Source organism: Phaethon aethereus (assembly GCF_964289735.1).
Source record: "Phaethon aethereus genome assembly, chromosome: 17".
Classification (NCBI taxonomy): domain Eukaryota; kingdom Metazoa; phylum Chordata; class Aves; order Phaethontiformes; family Phaethontidae; genus Phaethon; species Phaethon aethereus.
The window spans coordinates 14,539,164-14,561,706 of record NC_138593.1 but is presented as its reverse complement, the minus strand read 5'-3'; the positions used below and the strand labels follow the sequence as shown (position 1 = coordinate 14,561,706).

General features: G+C 51.2%; 1 protein-coding gene across 1 annotated transcript in view; it reads right to left on the bottom strand.

Annotated features, from left to right (window-relative positions):
• The window catches only part of EWSR1 (EWS RNA binding protein 1), a gene marked incomplete at both ends in the record, with an annotated part of 22,237 nt that extends 733 nt beyond the window's left edge, over positions 1–21,504 (bottom strand). The window contains 15 exons of the mRNA XM_082007758.1: positions 831–990; positions 1,078–1,200; positions 1,591–1,720; positions 2,335–2,453; positions 3,329–3,361; positions 3,895–3,929; positions 6,785–6,965; positions 7,464–7,681; positions 8,434–8,601; positions 9,928–10,114; positions 14,764–14,781; positions 15,235–15,355; positions 17,717–17,768; positions 18,018–18,054; positions 21,429–21,504. Of these exons, the coding sequence (XP_081863884.1) occupies positions 831–990; positions 1,078–1,200; positions 1,591–1,720; positions 2,335–2,453; positions 3,329–3,361; positions 3,895–3,929; positions 6,785–6,965; positions 7,464–7,681; positions 8,434–8,601; positions 9,928–10,114; positions 14,764–14,781; positions 15,235–15,355; positions 17,717–17,768; positions 18,018–18,054; positions 21,429–21,504 (1,658 nt within the window). The remainder of the gene's footprint in view (positions 1–830; positions 991–1,077; positions 1,201–1,590; positions 1,721–2,334; positions 2,454–3,328; positions 3,362–3,894; positions 3,930–6,784; positions 6,966–7,463; positions 7,682–8,433; positions 8,602–9,927; positions 10,115–14,763; positions 14,782–15,234; positions 15,356–17,716; positions 17,769–18,017; positions 18,055–21,428) is intronic.
• Between the last annotated feature and the right edge of the window lie 1,039 nt (positions 21,505–22,543).

The window sequence follows — 22,543 nt, the reverse complement described above, 5'->3', positions numbered from 1 at the left end:
AGCAGCGCCCGGCAGCGCCTGGCCGGCTGTGGGAGAGCACGAGGAGGCACAGCAGCAGCACCCAGAGCAAGGCAGGTGAGCAGCGAGACCAGCCCTTGTAGAATCACAAAATTGTTTGGTTTGGGACCTGTGGTTTTGAGAAGGGACCTGTAAAGCCCATCTAGTCCAATCCCCTGCCATAAGCAGGGACATCTTCATCTACACCAGGTTGCTCAGAGCCCCGTCCAACCTGACCTGGGATGTTCCCAGGGATGGGGCATCTACCACCTCTCTGGGCAACCTGCGCCAGGGGTTTCACCACTCTAGTTGACAAAAATTTCTTCCTTATGCCTATTCTGAATCTACCCTCTTAGTTTAAAACTGTTACCCCTTGTCCCATCACTACAGGCCCTGCTAAAAAGCCTGTCCCCATCTTTCCTATAGGCCCCTTTCAGCCCTGGCAGCTGCACTAAGGTCTCCCCGGAGCCTTCTCTGCCCCAGGCTGAGCCCCCCAGCTCTCCCAGCCTGTCCTCCCAGCAGAGCTGTTCCAGCCCTCGGAGTGTTGCTGGGGCCTCCTCTGGCCCCACTCCAGCAGGTCCATGTCTCTCCTGTGCCGAGGGCTCCAGAGCTGGATGCAGCTCTGCAGCTGTGGTACCTCCCTGCCCTGGCCGGGAGAAAGGGACTTCCTTGGAAGGCCCAGCAAGTTATTTGGGAAAGGCCTATTTGTCCCGGCCGGCACCTGAGACAAAAGGGCTCCCTCCCCCGGGCTGCGAGAGCAGAGATGGCTGTGGTCACCACGTGGGAGGTGCCGCCGTCGGGCGTGGAAGAGGCAGGCAGCGCGGGATACTTACGGATTGGGACACTGCCAGTCACCAGCTCGGTGCTGGACGCTCCCACCAGAAGGGTTTCCCCTGGATCCCCGCGGTCCTCTCGAGGAGAAGCCACCCCTGTCTCCGCCTCTGCCTCCCATCCGGCCCATGGGGCCACTCGGGCCACCGGGCCCCCCGGGGCCTGCAAGGAAGACTCCGTTAATGCCCGGAGACGGCGGCCGCGGCTGGGGGCTAAGGCGCAGCTCAGCTGTGGGGGCCGGGACGTTACCTCCGCGGAGCGGGGGCGGCATTCCCCGCTGCTCACGTGGGGGCATCCCGCCTCGCATGCTGTTCATCGGGCCCTTCTTGCGTGCGAGGGTAACTTTGAGCTTGCTCCCCTGGAAATCCTTCCCTGGGAGGAACACAAGGGCAAGAGCATCACTTTGTGCCACGGGTTTCCACCGCTCACCGGACCGCGGTGTCACTCCCGACTGCGCCGAGCCATTAATCACAGGGTCAAAGACAGCAAAATACCACCTGTGGGACCGAGATAAGCTCCTGCTGCAGGAGGTAGCAGGTGATAGAAGCCCGGGCAACTAAGGACAACCAGAACCCGAGCACCAAGCTTATCTGTTCCAGTTAAAACCAGGAACTTCTTAGGCAAAAGCGTGACCACCTAGAGCTAGCCTTAAATGATCCTCCACGCGCCGAGGACGGAAATGCTGAATTCAGTTGGGCAAGAACTTATTTCTGAAATCGAGAACAAAGCGATTCCATCCCAAAACATACCCCACATACTCACCATCAAACCACTCGACCGCTGTTTTGGCGGTGGACGGGTCATCGTAAGATACCGTGGCATCTCCTTTTGGTTTGCCGGTTTCTTTGTCAATGTAGAGGTTTATCATAGGCTGCCCGGTCCTCTTGTTCATCTAGTGGGACAGCAAAATGTCGCCTGAAGTCACATTGCTGATAAGCCGAGCAGGGATTTACTCTCCTCTGTTCTGCTTTTGACTCGAAACAACCGAGAGTTGTTTTGGCAACTCGGTGGCAGAAGAAAAGACCCCTCTGGTGTTCTGTGAGCAGCAGCTACTGCCTAGACAACCCAAGGAACGAAGGAACTGGCCCGGAACGGCGCTGCCTGGCCCAAGAGGCCTCTCCCGTGTGCTCCCGGCAGCGCAAGAACTGAGCTGCAGCCTCCCCGCGTCCTCCTCCGCTCTCCCCACCGCCCCAATCCCTCACGCTGCCACACGTCCCACCAGCGGCAGATCCACAAAGCCACGCTTCCTTCCACAGCTGAAAGCACCGGCGTTTCCACGAGCCTTATCAATGCTGCGGAGTGACAAACCCCGTAAAGGTTCTTTGGGAAAGCTTGAGCTACAGGCCAACGCCAGGCTGCGGCCATCGTAGCTGCCCAACAGGCAGAGACCCCCGTCCTGGAAACGAACGGCTAAAGGGAGACGGGCAGCGTGCAGGCAGGGGAGGTGTGGGCAGCCCCTTTCCCCCATGCCTCACCAGCCAGAGGCTGACCCGTGTTCCTTCTCACCTTGACAACACCGCACTGTTTGAAGAAGTCTGCCAGATCCTCCAGGGTCACGTTATCGCCGAGTCCCTGCACGTAAACTGAGCTATTGTCCGAGTCCTCATCTGGGTCCATAGGTGGGCCTAGGAGATAATTCACGGTGTCATGGCAGGGAGAGGAAGGCAGCGATATGTCACAGAGGACTTTTCATCATGTCATCCCCTCTGCCAGCTGCGGCTTCACTTTCAACAAGCGCATTTACGGAGCGACACGAGAACCCAGGCAGCGAGAGCGGCGACTCTACACCACCTCCTCCGCGCAGGCAGGCAGGGCTGCCGCTCCTCCTGCCGCGGACAGACCCTCAGGCCCGCAGAGCGCGAGGAGAACCACGTGGTTAAACCGCTCGATTGTTAACGGGAGACATGCGAGACAGGACCCGAGGAAGACCTTCGCGTCTTTCGGGCTCCTGCACACGGACATCCACCCCGCTCCTCGCTGCGCTAACCCCCCCCTTCCGCAGCAACGATCCCGGTTGTTCCGCAGCAACTTTCCAGTGCCGATCCTGGAAGGCTGACGCATAACTCCCAGACACGCCTGTGCAACAGGAAGGAAAGAGCTGCACGGCAACAGGCCGGAGGTGGCACGAGAGGAGGCTACTGGACAAGCACACACACAAGCCCCAGGCTAAGGCCGCCTGCGAAGGGCTTTCTGCTGAACCCAAGAGCCGCAGAGCAGCTCCCCAAAAGCCCCTCTAGCTCCTGCGGAGAAGGGTAGGCATCTCGTGAAAATACGTGCAGTTTTCCACCAGTCCAGCTGTTCTGATGAACGGGGAATCAAGAAATAAATGCAACGGCCAGAAAGAGGCCGCAAACGGCGGCGCGACCTCGTGCTCCTGCAGAAGGGCACGCCGTGGGGCTACGTCTCCCGCGGCTGCGGCCCTCGTCCGGAGCAGCGAATGAGCACCCAAATCTCAATTTCGCGAGCTCGGGTGAGAATCCGAGCGGTTATTGGCAATTACCTAAATCAAGGTCCGGTCCTTCTTCCATGTGTCCTGCCGGTCAGGAAAGAATCATAAGAAGCTGTGTTAGTGCACGCCTTGCAGGCTGAAGAGCCGACACACACAACACTATCTACTTATAACCGCCGTTCGATGGCGCTGGTTAAACTCAAATTGACCTGCATTGCAAAAACAGCAGCAATGCACCTTTTACTTGGTGATCGGTTTGCTATTTTTAGCAGCCTTTCAAACCATTAACCACTATTACACTTTTTTTTTTTTTAAATGCTTTACCAGGCCAATCTGTTTTACGTTCATTAATAAGAAGTTACTTTACAAAAAAAATTTATTAAATCCAAACCATTTATTTTCCCCAAATTACAGAAGTGGTTGCTCAATTCTTCCAAGTTACCCTGTGTCCTGTAACCGCATACCCCTAGGCATTGCCGGCAGTACCCATTACAGTCTTGTTGCACATGTCATTTTAACCACTTAAACTAATAAAAATTACACTTTGTTCTAAAAACTGACTGCAATTTTTTTTTTTTTTTTTTTAACACTATCCATTGTAATGCTCAAAAACTTACCACCAGGCTTATTGAAGCCACCTCGCTCTCCAGCGCTGCTGGGGGGATAAACGAAGAAATGAAGGCCTTTCCCTTTACAAAGCCAGTACCGCTCTGAGCCTCTGCGGCTCACTGGGAAGAAGGGCACTGGCTAAACATCTCCAAACAATGCATCTGTCTCTCTCTCTCTCATCTCGGCACTATGCCTTTCTTCAGGGCAGCTCGCTCAAATTTCCTTTACATATACGCAACCTCGCTTGTCTGGTTTTAGACACCACTTTGCTGTCGGTACCCTTGCGTTACTTGTACGGGTATTAGCAGTGCAATACTTGGCCAAAAAAAAAAGGAAAAAAAGAAAAAGAAAAATCTTTTCGAGCATTATAAATTGGGTTTTTGCTTCAGAGAAATCGTGGGGTTGTTCACTGGTCAACTCCCTCCCCTCTGTGTGTACATAAAGGTGCACCCTCAGCCTCTCGCAGCACGAGAGCGAAACGAGCCCGCGGGTCCCTGACATTAACAGTTAAAAAGGTAGGAGACAACCACACGCGATACCTACAACACAGTTCAGATGACATTTCCGCTAAAAACCTCGGTATAAAGCCATACATTCAGGTCACTGCTCAATTTAACAAGTCTCTGTGGAGGGAGAACTTACAGAATACAGCGGGGGCTCGAAGGCCTGGGGTGCAGCTTTGTGGACACAGACCAGAACGGAAGATTTCGGCACGCGCCAATGCAAACTCACGGCCGCAGCTTTCGTCGAAAGCTTTGGCGGAAGCGTTCAGCTAAGGCTGCTTTCAGGCGCTGGTTAATTAGGAAAATGCCACCCGAAAAGGATTTTGATCGTTTCATGCGCTTTTTGGAGAGACAAAAAGCTGTTTGGGAGGAGACGAGCAGAGGAGGGAGAGCACCGCCTATTTTCTAGCAAGTATTGCACCTCTAATACTGGAAAAAAAAAAAAAGTCGTCAATACACAGTTTCAAGCTGTTGCATGCAGCTTTGCCTCCTTTTGTTAAAGTACACACCATTTACGTAATGTCTCTCTTTTTAAACATATACGTTTACACTTTTTAACGTTACACAATTCTAAAGTAGTATACCTCCTCTGGTTTTATTACCAAACAACAAGTATGCAGTTACCAAAGTTACAGAAGGATTCCATTTATACAATGAATACATTTGGTTAAAAATATTCTATGTATATTTTTCCTCTCCATATGGACACCGTGTCTAGTCCCACTTTTCATTATGCTGCCGGCTGAGTACTGAGTACGGGTACTTTTTAAGTACTGAAGTGTATACAAGGCTCTCACTTTGTAACCTGTAGCATATAAATGCGACAAAGCATGTTAAAAAGTTTCCATGTTTAACAGCCAATGAAAATATAAAATAATTGAGGCAATGAAAAAGGGCACGTTAATAACATCGAGCTCCTTACCTGCCGGAGACACTGAAATCCATCACCACAGCATGCTAAGAAGGGCCGAGTTCCCCTACCTGCCCCTTGGCGTTCATAGGAAGGCCACCTTTTCTATGGACAGCAGAAAGTCTACGTCCACAGAGCAGGGGACCCTTTGTAATGGTCTACTCAGGTGGACAGCACTACGTACGCAATTTAAGCTCAGATTAGGGTGTGAAATCAGAGACAGATGACAAATCTTTTGCATGAGGAGCTCCGAAGGGGCTAGAAATTTTAAGATGTGATGATAGACATTTCAAGTGTCTACATCTACGTTAAACCATCAGAGAGAAATACATCATGGGTGAAATCTTTATGCAGAACCACGGAACTCTGTTCCACTCAAGCCAATTCAAGCCAGATGTGTTCCAACACAAGCCACTCTTTTTCTTCTATTTCCATACACCGGTGGTTGTATTTCTCCGATAAAGATTTCATGCCACTTCATTTCGACAGAGCTATGCAGAATGGGACTATCGATTGCCAAATGCTCATTGCCACCAGGTTGTAAGACACCTTAAGAAGTTGCCTACCAAGGAGAAACTGCAATTCTGGCCTCCCTGCCCAAGTACCAGGGCTGGCACCGTGCATCCCGCGCCACATCTCCAGCGTGCACCTAGGGACACTCTGCATAGCTCTGAACGACGGTGTGAAGGGATGGAACACACACAAAGCTACATCTTCCTTCTCTCAGGAGCCTTTGGGATTAGTTCTTCCTCGAAACAAACATCACCGCCAGGGAGACACACTGCTGGCCTGAAGGCACAGGTTTACCAAACCAGGTTTTGCCATCAGTTAAAATGGCCAAACTGATTCAGACCACCCGAAAGCTCCAAGGGGGAGCAGTCCTGGGAGCCAAGCCAGACCTCTTTACTTTCTTGGGGTCTTTCTTCACACTCCAACCAAGCTCTAAGTGTTCTTGGCCACCCGGAGTCACGGCTTCAACAGCAGCCATCTGCCCCAGGCATACACTTACAGACGGCGTTCCGCACGCTACTGCCAAGGCGAAGAGGCCGACGGCGTAACACGGGGCTGACCGAGGCTTCTGCCTTGTACATACCTGATCTGTCAAGGTCCCCGCTACCGAGGCGCAGGGAGCGACTCCTGGACTTGGCGGAAGGTTTGTGTGTGTTCCATCCAGAGTCACTGTTAAACCCCACAGAGGATTTCACCTCTGCGCCACCACGAAGGGAGCTGAAAGTTCAGGGTTTAGCAATACCCCTAATTCCCCCCGGGGCCCAACCAGCCGCAGGACAAAAAAAACCCAACCAAAACAGATCCTGCTCCTACTTCCCCTAGGATAATATTTCCATGGATTTAGAAGCAATGCTGCTACAGAGATGTTCCCCATGGAAGTACTGTTTGGAATGTCAACCTTTCAGTCCCTTCTTTCTATTTCAAATGCTATGGGTAAACCAGAATTAGATAAAAGGAGAAAAGATTTGCTCTTACCCCATTCCACCGCGTCCTCCTCCCCGCCCACCTCTGCTCATGCCTCCACGATCATATCCCCCTCTTCCCCTGCCCCGGTTATCGGGGCCGCTCATGTTCCGGTTCTCTCCTGGGCCTGAAAAGCCTCCAGATTCCTGTCCGTACACGTTCATGCTGCTAGGATGGTCCTGACGGAACGAGCCTGAGGAAGCGTGTAGCAAAACTGTTAGGGAGCTGCAGACAAGAGTGGGTCGAAGCTGCCTGGCCCCTTGTTTAAGCCCTTTTACCTGCCTTCAGCACCTGAATGCAATCATGGCAATCACTTGCTACAGCGCTTACAGCAACAGCCTTAATTTCAGGAGAGGCGTGCCACTTTCTGTTTGCAGAATCAAGTTTTACGTTAGGCCCTACCACTCCAACCTCTGCAGAACTGCCACCTGGCCAAACAGAACTGTTTGAGCCCAGTCTTGCCCGCTCCAGCCCCAGCAGTATTTTAGGCTTCTGTGTTTTTCAACCACCCGTTCACCTTCACCACGCTGAAGGGGGTACCGCAATCTGCTGCTGCACCAGGCAAGCCGCTTTGCAGCGAGAAAGGGCAAACCCCAGCTACAGTACGCTCTCCCTTCAACACAGCTGCAAGCTTTAGACCCAAAATAAGGCCTTTTCTCCACAACCACGCAGCTCGGCTAAGCTCACTCACTCTGTTGGCCGTAACTGCTGCTCTGCTGGCTGTACTGGCTTGGGGCCTGGCTGTAGGATCCTGTCTGGGGCGGGTAGCTGGTCGGCGGCGGCGGCTGCTGCCCGTAGCTGCTTTGCTGGCCATAGCTAGTCTGTTGTCCATAGGTGCTCTGTTGCCCATAGGTGCTCTGCTGGGAGTAAGTGCTCTGATCGTAACTGCTTGGCTGTGTAGAGGAATAGCTGGAAGACAAAAGCATTGAAAAGATGGAAAGATGAGCCAATTCACCGGCAACGTGCATTAGGCTGCCGGCAGTGGCTCACGCTAGAAGGTAATGCAATTATAAGCCATATGTACTGTTGTAAACCATTTGAAAAGGTGAAGTCATCCTACAGAGGCTAGTCTGGTGGCAGGAGGCAAAATAAACCTGGTGGACTGCTAAAAGCAAAATCCGTGTGACCGTTCACCATTTATTCATACCTCTAGAAAGAGGCAGAAGTGCCAGGGCGAAAATCAGCAGCAATGCAAGTAACAGTCTCCCCTTCTGCCTTGGCACTGAAACATTTGCAGCTGATGGATAATAAAACAGTTCCCCCTCACGCATCTCGGGCTTTGAGAATTTCAAAACATACACTTTAGACATCAGCATATTAGAGGCACCTGAGGGGAAGAGGTGAGCCCCTTGTCAAAGCCGTGTGTGAGGAGGTGGCAAAAGGTCACCATACCACACTCCGGATCTAGGAAATTTCTTAAAAACACTTGTCATCGTTACACCTGGCTACTGCGGGTGCGCGCGCAGAGACGCTCACACGCTCAATCCCAGCCTCATCTTCCCTGCAACAAGAAGTACAGCAACAAGAACCACACCTCCCTCCTCCCAAACCTCCCTTTCCATCTGTTGGTTTAAAAATCCCTTGAGAAAACCCCTTTTGCCCGAGCTAGCCTGAAAGCTCCCACGGCAGCTGTGTGAGGCTTAGGCTGCTGGGAGAGTTACCTGGTAGGAGGGTAGGAGGGAGGCGCGGTGACTGGCTGCATGGGGTAGCTGGCAGGCATCTGAGGATAGCTGTAGTTGCTCTGTCCATACCCTAGGCTGGGCTGGCTGTAGCCTGTCGTACTCGATTGCGGCTGGCTGCTCTCTGGTGGTTTGCTGCCATCCTGGGGTCTACGGAGGAAAATTGAACAAGGGAAAGATGGGTGCAAACCCCCTACCTCTGGTAGCTGCGAAGGCGCTCAGAGCCCACCCCCAAGACAGAACAGCACTACCTCTTTCTCTGGGTAGCGCTGGGAGCTGGCACCGTGCCAATGCCAGTCGCTCCGGCAGCGGCTCATATATGCTCATTAAACACTAAACACTTTAGCACCTGCTGACAGGATATTTGCACACTCCCCTGCCATCAGGAAAGGCCCGGGCAGCGTCCTGAAGAGAGTACAGAGTACTACAGCTTCTGTTCACCAGCTGTGTTATGAAACCGAAGGCGAGGGATTTAGGCTTTGGCGCTAGAAGCGAGGCGAGGATGTGAAGTGGGCAGGGAAGCGGTCAGCACACTGCCCCTCCGCTCCAGCTGGTTTTGCACAATGCTTGGAAACCATTAGCTCCAAAGCAGCCAGAAACCTCGTCAGTTAAACACACCATTGTTTGGTTTAGCAGCCAGTGCAAGCAGATATTGCCCCACACGCGTTATCCGATGAAAGGGAAAAGATACTGGGGGTTAGACTAGATGACCTTTAAAGGTCCCTTCCAACCCACACTATTCTATGCCTCTATGTTTAGTATTAACTCTCAAGGCCTGAAAATAACGAGAACTCCTTCATGTGACTTGCATGTCCCCTTCTTTTACATTTGTCCCATACTGTTTATAAACTCTTCAGTGTTTATCAGAGCGGAGTAAAAAAAGAGTTAAGCTACTTTTGTTGTACAAGCTGGGAAAAAAATTATTTTAATTGATGTCAGGATTCATACTTAAATCTGACACATATGGACAGAGCTGTGCCAAGCTCCCGCATTCCTTACTGCAGTGGCCGCTACAAACATCAGGTAAAAGAATAAAGCAGTTTTTAGTCACTACTAAACAAGTTTCCATGATGTATTCTCAATCTTTCATAACCTGAGCAAACAATTAAACTAAATATACTACTGACAGTGCCCAGACACAAGAGGTTTAAAAAGGAAATTGTCTACAGCATGTGCATCCACTCAAGAAGTCACAGTACGTAACAGTATCCTGCCTGACCCCGTGACTCAAGATCAGATCAGACTGGTCCGTTTTCTGTGCTACGTCGTGAGTCAAGTGCCCATTTTCGCTGCTCTCATCTCCCAGTAACCGTGCTGACTCACCGTGCCAGCGCAGAACCTACCTACGCAGCTTCCCCCAGCCCTGAAACGCGATGGGACGGGATGCAGCAAGAGCAAAGCTCGACGGGCAGAGAAAAAGGTGTAAGCAAAACCAGCGGCGGTGTGCTGGGGAGGAGGAGAGGAACCAGACGTTACCTTGCGGGAGCGGATGCTGATGGCTGCTGCCCGTAGGCTGGGTAGGCGGGCTGCGTGCCGTAAGCGGACGGTGCTGCGTAGGAAGCCTGGGTGGTGGTAACCGTAGCGGTGTTAGTATCGTAGGCGGCTGTGCCGTACCCCTGGACGGGCTGACTGTACGCTGGGGGGGCAGTCGGGGTAGTATAACCTAGAACAGACGACAGCCCCATCAGATGGGTTTCATAACGCTGCAGGCTGCCACGGTTCTGTCGATGGCTTATCGGACCTCGGGTACGGCACAGATTTTACCGCTGCAAAAATATGACAGATAACCCGAAAACGATGAACTTGCCCACGCTGCCCCTTCAGCCTTCCTCGGAGAAACCCCCTGCCCTGGGAAGTCTCAGCCCTACAGCCCCAGCTCTACCCTCGCCATCCAAAAATCATGCTCCGAGGAGCTTTCTGGAAGCCACCCTTCAAATCAGCATCCAGAGGCTGTTTGTTTACAGCTACTGAAGCTCACAGCTAATGTAATAAAGAGCACACAGGGCAAGCTGAGGCATGCAGCGCCTTCTGAACACGGGAAGACTAAACAAAGCTCCTGTTGGCCCTAAAGTAAAAGAAATCCAACCAATTTAAGAAGTACAGTCGCCTCCTTTCAGCTTTTTTGAAAAATAAAAGCACCAAATGGCACCAGGCTGACTTGACAAGTCTTTCTGAGCCATTTATGAAGTCTTATTTTAAATCAGTAATTCTGGAAACAAAATAAAAGCACTTTACGCTTGCTTTAACTTAAGAGAAAGGTCAAAAAAGACACATAAGGTAGCTCCTGATGTTTGACGTATACTTGTTTTTCTTAGAATTTCAGTTTGGTTTAAAGAAAAAGCTTAGAGAAGACACATTTATTTCTGAACCGTTTTACAAGAATACCCAAGATCCCAACCCAGCTCCCTTTAAATTAGTCTCTCCAGCAGCCGCCGCTGTATAATTTAGCCGACCATTTGGCTTGTCACAAAGGTGCACGATAAACCCGGCATTAACACGCTGGCTCTTTATAGTTAAGAACCTCGCCAGCAGGTTTTCAAATTATGAAACGGAGACTTAAATGAAAAAAAGATAAATTTAAAATTTTGTTAGCAAAAGCTGACTTACTAAAAATATAAAACATTGATTGCCAAAGAGCAGCCAACTGGTCTCAGTCTTATTGATGTCATCTTAATTGCATCAATTAAGGTAACAGCTTCTCCATTTTTAATAAACACAGGACACTTGACATATTCTTCCTTCTAATTATACAGTATTTTAGGCAAACTGTGCTGTAGCTTTTTATTTCATTTCCCTAATTTGCAAAACAAATGTACTTCCAGCAGAATATAGCATGCCCTTCCGAAGCACCGCCGTATTTCCACATCTGCTACAAAATCCGGACCCTTCCCAACAGCTCTCTGAATCAGCGAGGAAAGAGGAAGAGAAGCGAGAGGAAGAAGTCTGCACAGCGCGTTAGTTAAAAAAAACCCATTCTTCAGCTTTCTGTCCTGAGCAACGCTCTTGAGTCTTCTGGTTAGCCTCAGGATCCTGAGGAAGGGGACACGAGCCTGTCCACTCTCACCACCAGCAACAGCTAGCCTAAAAGCCCCTGCCCACTCCCACAAGCCTCATTCCTCCTGCCCTGGAAGCCCCTCGCTTGTCACGCTACCACCCTCCTGCTCGAGGCCACGGGCCGGCTGCGCCACCGCAGGTCTGCTGACCTGGAAACACGAAGACGAGAGGGTAAGCTCACCTCCCTCATCAGGAGAATAACAACTCCAGGAAATAACTTGCACGAATCGCTAGCAAATCGGTTTTCACGGTCATTATTCCTTTTTTTGCTGAGAAGTTGTCTGAAAAGCAAAGGCCTGTTCTGAGTGTTGCTGAGCGGGGTGAACGGGATGATGCCGAACAGGATAAAATGAGCATGATTTTGAGAGCCTCGGACAAATTTACACAGTCCAAGCACTTACAAGTCAGCCACCACAGCATTTCCATAGAGAGCACCGACACCAGAAGTTAAAGGAATCTTTATTTGAACTGGCTGAAGCCTGACCACTTACTAAAAAAGCCTGCTGTTTGCATAAGTACAGTCTGCAGTAAGTGCCGCTGAAGCCACAGCCTTGCCCTCGGCTGTTCTCGTCAGCCTCCCGCGCCACAGGGGGGTCCTGCCACATCTGGGTCCCCTTTCTGGGCACTGTTACCGGCAGCACTAACCTCCCAAACCAAGCAAGCAAGCAGGTCTGCCAACAGCTGGCTCTGCACAGTCAACAGAACAAAAGGGAGAGGGAACAAAAAATTCCTGAATTTTAAGGCTTCGGCTCTAGATGGAGCATTTCGCTTGTGCAAGGGAAGGGAGGAAGGAATGCTCAGCAGGAAGGGTTTGTACCAAAGAAAGAAAAGGTAGTGATTTTACATCCCACTGGTCTAAATTTTCGACAACTTAATTTAGGTACTTTGAAAATCCTCAAGAGCTGTATTTTTGTATTTACATGACATCACTTCTCTCTCCCCACCAGTTAGTAAGATAAACAGCGAGTCTGCAGAACAGATACTGTAAGAAAAAGGTAACAGAAGAACTTTGATAACCTGCTTAAGAAGTCCAGTTACGTGGCTCAGTTTCCTCTCAAAGTAGCCAAGCATGCAAGCAAAACCCTTAGTGAGGTCTAGGAATTCTTCATGCGGAGGGAAAGCTTGCAGGATTTGGTCCTCAGAGAACATCAACTGAAAACAGTGGCTTCAGAGAGATTTGAAGGCTTCACGTCAGCTAGCAGCATTTTTTGAAGGCCCTCTCTGATGCAAGCAGTAGTAGAAGCCCCCGACGGCGTCTGCGTGCCCAAAGAGAGCCCTGCTTGGCATGCATATCTTCGACCAGTGAGGGGCTGGAGAAGGGGACGCAGAGGCTACCCCCCGCCCTGCTCGATTTTGGTGTAAGAGATTATTCTGGTAGCCGAGACAGCTATGGCTACATTAATTTCAAATTCTAAATACATTAGAAAGTTAAAATATCCATAACTTGTTAAGTTTCACAGGTAAAAAGATAAGTGGGGGCTGGTTGTCTTTAGAGAGTAATTCCCACCTAGCTGCTTAAAGGAAACTCACAGTTAAACATGGGAAATTATGTCTTTGCCCCCAAACGACATTGTTAGAAAGCCAACGACGCTAACAGATGCGGCTCTCTATTCACTCTTGGTAATTCATGCTTATACACCGCAGCGATTAAAGGGCAAACCACGACCACCGATCTGATGGTGCCAATTAATCCCCTAATCCCGCTGGTGTCCGGGGAGCTGCAGAGGAGCCCGTGGGCTCACGAACCCCTCTTCTCCGAACCCCTCTTCTCCATAACAAAGCGACAGGGCGACTCCAAGACACCTTTTCCTACCGCCCTGGGGAAGGGAGCAGCAGGTTGGGATTCAACCGTAAAAAGGGCACGAAGATGTATGCCCCAGGCAACAGCCCGGGCTTTATTCAGTATGAAAGGCAGAGACCAGGAGAGGGAGACGGGCTTTAAGCACTATCAGTCTTACCTGCACAGCTCTGGCTCCTCAAGGAGAGGCAGGTGCAGGAAGAATAAATATGACCTGGCACTCTGCCTGGAGAATAACACCAACAGCGCTGCCACAGAACAATGCTAAGCATCGTACCTGAAGGTCTGGTACTTGGTACTTGACCACTTCCTGAGTTTTCTCTTTTTTTTTTTTTTTTTTGGATGAAAAGAAAAATGAAGCTTTTTGCTGGAAAAAAAGCAGCTGTGCAGAGAAGATGCCTAATATTATAATTCCTCCAGCAAATATACTCTTAAGGCACACGGAAAAACATAAACAGTGCAGCTTCCTGTGACCCTTGCGGGACTGGAGTCCGCAGTAAGGATTAAGGGACTTCAACATTTCTAAGAATGGAATTTTGGAAGTCCGTAAATCCTTTCTGCTGCCAGTTTATGTCCATATACTTTTAAATGAAAGCAAAAAAAAACCTGTAGATGACCCGCAGCGACGGTGGCTAAAGGGTACCAGCTCTCGTTCTGCAGGACACGTGCTAACTGCCAGGCAGAAATTTTCCTTACCCATGTAAAGATGTCCAATATTATAAGTGCCATATAACTGGATAGACTATAGGGTAACATTTTCTCTCCACCTTCTGAAGCATTCCTCAATGGCTTCTGTGGCCAGATACCCCATTGCCTGTCTGTCCTGGTGTTCCCTTGCTTTGGGAAGCATTTAAGAAAGCTCCCAACTTTTGCTGGAGCAAAGGATGAATCTGCAGAAAACTGCACCCAGAGCATTACTTGGAAGAAAATTTGCTTTCTTTTTCAAAGTCTCCTGAATATTCAGTCCAAATACACTGGAATTGAAGGAGGTCTCAATCTCTTTCAGACACGAAGATGCTGGTATGTACAAAACTCCAGTTCAAAGAGCACACGTTGGGACGGTTTACAGCGCGTTAATGAACACCTGACGTATGCATCTGCACTGGAAATCCAAAGACAACGTGGAACATGCAAAGGTGGTGGTCAGGACATCTGGACGTGTCTAACCCTTTAGGAATCGGTAGGATAACGGGGTTAGATTCACCCGAAAGGTCTCGGCATGGCTGTCACTAGTGCTCAGGAGCTTTTATCCCTAAAGTATGCCAGTCGGAGACCTTACGGAGACGTGGAGATGGCAAACAGCACTGCAGCCTAGCAAATTCTTATTGACACTGTGTGCGCGCGCTCTGACGCTGGAAGCTTTTAGTGTTAAAACCAAGTGACACCTAAAGGGTTAACACCACAAGTTTAGACAGGATGAGACAGCGTTTTCCATGCAAGAGTGAGCAGGATAGCCAAACCTGTACTGGTCCCTTCTACTGTGGGAAGCACAAGACAAAAAGTAGAAGGCACACTATCAGAACAGGCATACATCACTTCCACGGATTTGATTTTCAGGCAACCGAAGTGCCGGGGACACCGGTTCTCAAGAGCAGCCTGAGTACACGCTGCCGCGCAGCTCGCGTTTGCTTTGCTCTGAGCACAGCGCACTCTGCAGCCATGCTTAGTCCCGCAGCATGGACCAGCACCCAAAAGGTTCCCTGAAAAATTAAACAGGCACGTTTACTTACTCCTCCTCAGCCCACCCGCCATCTTCACATCATTTTACACCGCCCTTTGCTCAAGGAAGGCTCTCGAGGAAGGAAGCCCTTTCCACATCACAGCTGCCCAGAGGATTTCAGTACGGTTTGGGCCAGCGTTCCCCCAGCGCTGATCCGAGCTCAACTCTCTCCCTGGGATAAGTCAAGCTTTGTGGGGACAGGGGCTCTTACCGGTCGGAGGCTGCCCATAGGACGTTGCATACGCAGTCTGCCCATACGTCGCAGTCGTCTGGGGCTGTGTGTAGCTGACATCGGTGGGTTGTCCATAGGTTCCGTAACTCTGCCCATACGTCTGCTCCAAAGACGATACAAATGTAATTCATGAACAGAAGAGACTCACAGGTGTTGCAGAGATACACACAGATTGCATCAGCAATGTACACAGACTGGGGGATCTGTGTTACCTGAGGTACTGACAGCAATCACAGTCAAGCCAAGGCTACTGGGAAAGTTTGGGCGCTACTGCAAATTTCAGTTCAGATCCTTAACGAAGTTACAGGTGCCAGGACTGGAGGGGAAGCCTCTTACATTTTCACAACACACCTCTCCTCTACATAAAGCAAAACATGAAAGCATCCAGCTCCTCGTAACTGCCTGGGCACCCACCAACACTCACAGGTACCTCCCGAGGGCTCACCTGAAAGATGGGGTGTGGGACTACACAGAGGGCAGAACTGCACGAAGTAAAACAAGTCAGTTACTGCAGCATGAAACTGCTTTCATGTTCACTAGAAGAAACTTGTTTAAGGTTTCAATGACGTTATTCTGAATATTCTTCATGTCCACTGGCCAATAGTTTGAAAAATAGGAATTTATGTAGGCATCCAAGGACAGGACCAGCAGGAGCATCCAAGGGCTTATGTCAGCAAACTGTCTTGGTTACAGCTACTCCCCCGTCCTGGCACCTTGGCATTCAGCGAGAGATCAGCTCTCAACTCGCGCCTCCCCTGCAGCTCATTTTCACGTCTCCACTATCACTACAGGACTTAAGGCTTCCGCCCATCGTCTGGCTCAATCCGGAAGACGGCACGGCAAAGCATCTCCTCAGCCATGGCGATCCAATGGGCAGCGCAGCGTGGCTGGGTTAGCGCAGAGCTGCTGGGGCTTTACCAGCTGAAGAGCTACCTCAGCCCCATCCTGCGGACCAGCCGGCTTAAGCTTCAGGCACCAACCAACTTCCAACAGCTTTAAGAGAGCGGTTTGGTTTAGGATAAAACTCTAGTTACAGCTCAAAAAGCGACATGAAGACAGCCTTAACGTCCAGATTCCCAAAGGGATTTACTGACTCCTCCGGGAGCCTAGAACTTAAAACACCTTTTGGGATCTAAGCGTGTGTTACTCATAAGCCAGCCTCCCTGAATTCAAGCCACAGAGCTTAACCAAGAGTAGAAAAGCCTTGATCAGATTGAGTATGTCGCTGTCTGGGGAAGCTCGCTACACCAAGAGACAGGAGGGGCTGCACACTTCCCATGGCTATTTGCCTACAGCGGAGTTTAGTTGGTTAGTTGTTTTAGTCTCACACTAGAGAATGTTGCTGAGGCCTTCTGTTTTCTTACGCTTGCGGGTCTGCTCACACTTGTCCTTCTGTGTAACCTGCACATTTGGTAGCCATTCTTGCAATTGTTCCGTCTCAAAATACTTACTCAAAATAAAAGTTACCGTCACCTTCATTTAAGCCGCCCCAAACGCCCAGACTATACCTGTGCTCCTCCTGCAACACTGATATTTTTGACAAAGGGCCCTTCTCACCCTGCCGCAGGAAGAAGCGAGCGCAGTATTCAGGCAGCTTGGCCTGCCTAGGACTGGCTAGCGCAGGCAGCAGCAGGCAGCGTGGCACAGGCAGCCTCAGCGGGCACAGGAAGGTAGCTCCTGCTCAGCCCCGCAGCACCAAAGCCAAGCTGTTGCCACAACCAGAATTAACCAATTAAAAGCTGCTCAGTGATGCTCCAACATGACGATGTGGTGGTTTTTATCTCCGTAATACAGACATACTCTTGGGCAGCAAGATTTTCCCTTCAAAAACCTCTTTGGAGAGGCGGGGGAAAATTAATTTACACCACTTTCCGAGGACAAAAGATTACCTTTGAAAATATACTTAGAGTGTGTATATGAACGTGTTTTTAGTAACTTGGATTCTAAGGATTAAAAATAAGCATGGTTTCATTCATCTCTTAAAGATCATCATCATTTTGCAGTCTAGCCAACCGAGAGTATGAATAGTTTTAGTGACTATACCTCCATGAAAAAAAACCTATTCCCTCCTCCTCCTTTGTCCAACTGCTGCAATCTCACAAATGGCAATTGCCCCGCTCTTTTTTTTTTTTTGGCTTTTCTCTCCTACACCGCTAAGTAAAACACCCACCGACATGGTGGTGTCAAATATACACCAAGAATTAGGCTTTTATAATCCTCTCGATGACAGCGACCTTGGGCTCAGCTATATTAACAAAGAAGAGGACTGCTGAGGCTCCTCGATGTTTCGGTTGTTTTCACTTTAAGCAAGCAGTTTGGGCTGTGTGGGAAGCTACAAGACAACCTTTCGTGACAGATTTTGATGTTACCGCTCAGCGTTTTTTGCGGCTGGCAGAGCCCCGTGTAGTTTACTGGAAGACGCGTGATTCAGCAGCAATTATAAAACCGTCCCGTGTTTTACCTGGGTGGTCTGTGCATATCCTTGAGCTGGCTGAGGTGCGTACGCGCTGTAGCTGTAAAATGAATTTAAAGACATTTATAATGCGTCCCCCTATTTTCGACTCGCGCAAAACGAGTACCACAAGACAATTTTCACATATCTGAATGATTTCTGCTGGAATACTATGGCAATACAAAATCTAAAAGCTAAAGGAAAACCTTAAGATTTACAAATATACCTGACTTAAGACTAAACCACAATTATTATATACTTATATCATGTCTTTTTAGAACGGAGAAGATTAGACCATAATGCTACTTACCCCTGCTGAGCTGCAGCTTGGCTATAGGTACTATAATCTACAAGAAAAGAAAAAGAAAAAAAAAGAAAAAAAGGTTGACAAAGGCTTAACAAAATTAACAGTGTAATAGCACAGCAGCTGGGATTTCCTCCTGCAGCTTGAAAGAACTGCTATAAACCACTGGAAATCCAGTTTCAAAAGTGTGTAAGGTAAATGCACTTTTCCAGTCTTTTTGAAGGAAGCAAACCCTCTCTTCCCTTCATTGTTAATTCTGCTTGCAGCAGCAACTTTGATCTCAAATGACCCTACTTCAATTTAACTGCCACCTTGGATGACACCCAAGGGGTGGCAGGAGGGTGTTTTGGTTTGGAATAAAAGAAACGCTGGGGCTGACACTTACAACCCTCCCTGGTTTCAAAAGGGCCAGGGTGCAAGCTCTGGGGTCTCTAGAAACCACTTGTGGGGCTTCAACCCCAGCCAGCAACCGAGCACTGCGCAGCCATCCGCTCGCTCACACCCGGTGAGATGTGGGAGAGAAGGGGAAGGGTAAACGTGAAAGAACTCGTGGGTTGAGGTAAAGACAGTTTAATAGGGAAAGCAGAAGCCGCGCACGCAAGCGGAGCAAAACAGGGAATCCCAGCTGTGTCCCCTCCCCGCTTCCCGTGCACACCCAGCCTGCTCACGGGCAGGCCGGCACAAAAAGCTGGGCAGTCCTTGACTGCTCAGCAACAACTGAAAACACGGGTACGGTATCGATAATATTCCCATCCCAAATCCAAAACATCACCTCACACTAACTTCTGTGACGAAAATTGGCTCTATCCCAGCCAAAACCAGGACACCACCAAACTTCACTCCATTTAACTTTCATGGACACAAACAAGTGGCTGGAAAGTTCTAACCCTTGTTCCCTAGGCAGGGTTCGATATGGGCAGCCAGCAGTAATTCCTTCCCCAAAGCCCTGATCCACGCCAATAGCCTGATTTAGAGCAGAACTGAAATCCTGAAAATCCAGGCAGAAAAATCTACACCAAACTGGTTTGCTAGCGGGAATGGAAAATGTGTCCACATGACAATTACAAGGCTATATTTGAGATGATTACAGCTCCTAAATGTATGCTTTCCCTCAAAGTCACCAAGCAACTCCAGTTCCCATCCAAACATCCAGAGCGAACGATGAATTCATCGCTCAGACCAGACCTTGCCAGCCAGATTCCAGTTCTCCCGGGACCACTAAAGTCCTGAGGACAGAGATCAGGAATCAGTTCAGACCTTGCTCGTATCTGCCGCTCAGGCCACGGCATCGGACTGAGCTGGAAGCAGAAGCTGGACGTTAGTTGAGCTTTTCTCAGGCAGAGCCAGACGGACCTGTGCGGGAAGAGGCGTCGGTGTTTCCGTTGCGATCGCACCTCGGGCTACGCTGATCTCAGTTAGAAAACTGGAGATGATGAATTTGGAGAACCCAGCTGACAACTTCCCACAGCCTTCAGTTATCGCCAGGTTGTAAGGACCGCTTTAATGCCTTTATCACGCTGTTCACAACTAAAGGTGATGGAGCACCAGGGAAACACTGTTTCGAGACCCCAGAACCTGCTGTTTCTTGAGGCCATGGATTCACCCCTAATAAAGCTTTCCTCTCCTCCTCCCAAGCCCTCTACATGCGTGTATGGCTCTTCCTCATTTGCACGTCCCTCTGCTGAAGCCGGAGCTCAGACCCTGGGCTGCGTGTCGATGGACAAGAAGTGCCGTGTCTCTGGCAGTGATTTTTGACAGCTTTTCATTGCTTCGACCTCGCACCAGGGCGCAGGAATCGCTACGAGTACACAAGGAAGATGACCGACATACCGCACACCATAAAAAGATGCTGAACTGCTATCCAAAGGCTTCCGCGCTCCCGAGACGCCGCACAAGTTGTTAAACTACTCTGGCAGCACTCCTTGGTTTCCTTACAGGTTGTCATGTTTAATATTGAAAAAGCTAGCTTGCTAAATTCAGGGTCACTGCTCTTTTTTTTTTTTTTCAGTCTACATGCTCTGCTAAATCCTGAATGTTAAAAATCATTAATGCCCATTCCCCCACCTCCATCTTCCCTCTCCCACCACCTCCTTGTACCAGCACCCCACATCTTGCCCTACTCCCTCCTCCACCCCTGCCTCCTCTTTTCCAAGCCTGTTCACCCTCCATCCACCAAAACCTCCATGTTCCTCATTTAATTCTCATTTTTTGCACCTCCATGGGGTGACCACAGTTCTCCAAGCTGTTAAAAAATGGCCTGGCTGCTGAGCACGGACCTCCCCAACCTTCAGCCCTCACTGGTAGACCCCCAGCAACCTACCACCCTCCCAAAGAGCTGCCAGGGCCTTGAGCTACGCACACAGTCTTCAGTTAAACACCCACCACCCATCCCTTCTTACAGCCTTCCTCCGGTCCTACGTAGACACGACATTTTCCCCTTTGTAGGACTTAAATCCAGGCGCTGAACTTGCAGTTTGTCTCCTGTAATCCCTCTCTTCTCTAATTCGCTCAAATTTAGATTAACACAAAACGTTTTTAAAAATATTACGGTTCATTGCGTCAAAAGCGTCTCCAAGCCTTTATTTCCAGTGGGAAATTAATCTTCATCCTTCTATTTCACGAGGCTCAAGAGCACAATAGCACAGCCCGAAAATAGCTGCTCCCACGGAAAAACATTTCCATGTATTAAGCAGAAAGACAGCTGTATTTTTAAATCCTATTTTGACAATTCCATTGGCACATGGTTCTTTAGTAACTTTTTTTTTTAAAAAACCCTCTCCAAGGTGGTATTAGTCATATTCCCTCGCACTCCGTGGCTTGTGACATCTTCCGAGGTCCGACCTCGGGCTTTAAGGCTGACGTTGCCCTGGCTGGTTAAGTCTCTATTCGCACCCAGTCGGAGCCCTCGTGTAAAAAGACGTTCCCTTCTACAATGCTTCACTGGTTTTATTCAAACAAATTACATTTGCACCAGAAACCGTCCTGACTGGCCACCGGGAAGGCCGAAGGCACGGAGGAAGCCTTCAGTAAGGCCAGAGATCTCCTGAAAGAACGTTACTCCAAGAGTCTTCAGGGGCTGGAGCACCAAGGACCCGCTATTGTAAACAAGCCGCTAACAAATCTTTAGGAGAGACAATCTGGGCCCTGCAGCCCCAGGGAGGCATCGCAGGGGCCCGGCCACCGCGGGGACAGCGGTGCTGAGGGGAGACGGGCTGGGTGGGGGCGAGGACGGCCACGGAGCCCGCGGCCCGGCCCGAGGCGCTCCCCCCGCCCCGCTCCCCTCGGCCCGGCGGCCTCAGGCTCGGCCCGTCCTGACGGGCGCCGGCGCAGGAGACCGGTCCGGCTTCAGTCACTCCCGCCGAGGCGGCCCCCGCGGAGGCCCCGAGCCGACCCGACCCCCCCCCCGGCCCCGCTCACCCGTCGACGCCATTTTCTCGCCTTCCTCCTCCGCGCTCCCAACGTCCGGCCGCCGCCACCGCCCCGCACTGCGCATGCGCCGCCCGGCCCTGGCGGGCCGTACCACGGCGGCGGCGGCGGCGGCGGCGGGGGGGGGAGCCCGCGGGCGACCGCGCACCGAGAGCCAGCCTCGCCCCCCCGCTCCGCCGCCCTCCCGGAGGTTCCCGCCCCCCACGGAGAACCGGGAAGGCCCCGCGCCTCAGCGACCACCGCTCGGGAGGGCAGTTCCGCCGCAGCGCTGGGCGCTCCCTCCCCCGCCGGGCCGCGGGATGGTACGGCCCACGGCCGTTAGGGACCGTCGCGCAAGAGCCGTTCGGGCTGGGAGGTGGAGCGGCGGGACGCGGGGGGCAGGGCGGCGCAGGCGTGATGTCATCGCCGGACGTCACGCGGCAGCGAGATGTGCCGCCGGGTCGTGCGCGAGGTCGGGCCTGACGTCACACACCAGCAAGTGGCGCCTGGCGGTGCACGTGCCGTGAGTGCCCGACGGCACGCGGTGTGCCTGACATCACGCGCCAGCAAGTGACTCCAGGAGCTGCGCGTGATGTCACCAGGTGTCGCACGTCACCTGCTAGCAAGTGACACTGCTGGCCAAGCCGGGTGTTACGTGGGACCCCACGCTGTGCCTGGCATTACACGCAGCCCACGCAATGCCATGGTGTGAGCGTGACGGAGTGACAACATGTGTGACAGCATGTGTGACGTCACCCCACCGCGCTGCTGGCGTGGGTGTCATCCCATGAGGCCAACACCCAGGAGGTGCTGGGGGGGGGCTGTGGCATGTCCTGTAACGCCTGTGTGGCACAGGTGGGTGTCCCATGGGTGGCACAGTGTGGGTGGGTGTCCCACGGGTGGCACAGTGTGGGTGGGTGTCCCCTGGGTCCCCCTGCGGGTCCCCGCAGCCCACCTCCCCATGGCCCCGTCCCGCCCCACAGGCAGCCCCAGGCACCCCGTGGGATCCCACCGCTGTCCCCACCCCACTGCGGGCAGAGGGGACCTGCTCCAGCCCCCCCCCCCCCCGCAGCACCCAGCTGCACCCCTGGGTGCCCCCCGGGGCGCTGAGGGATGCCGCAGGACAC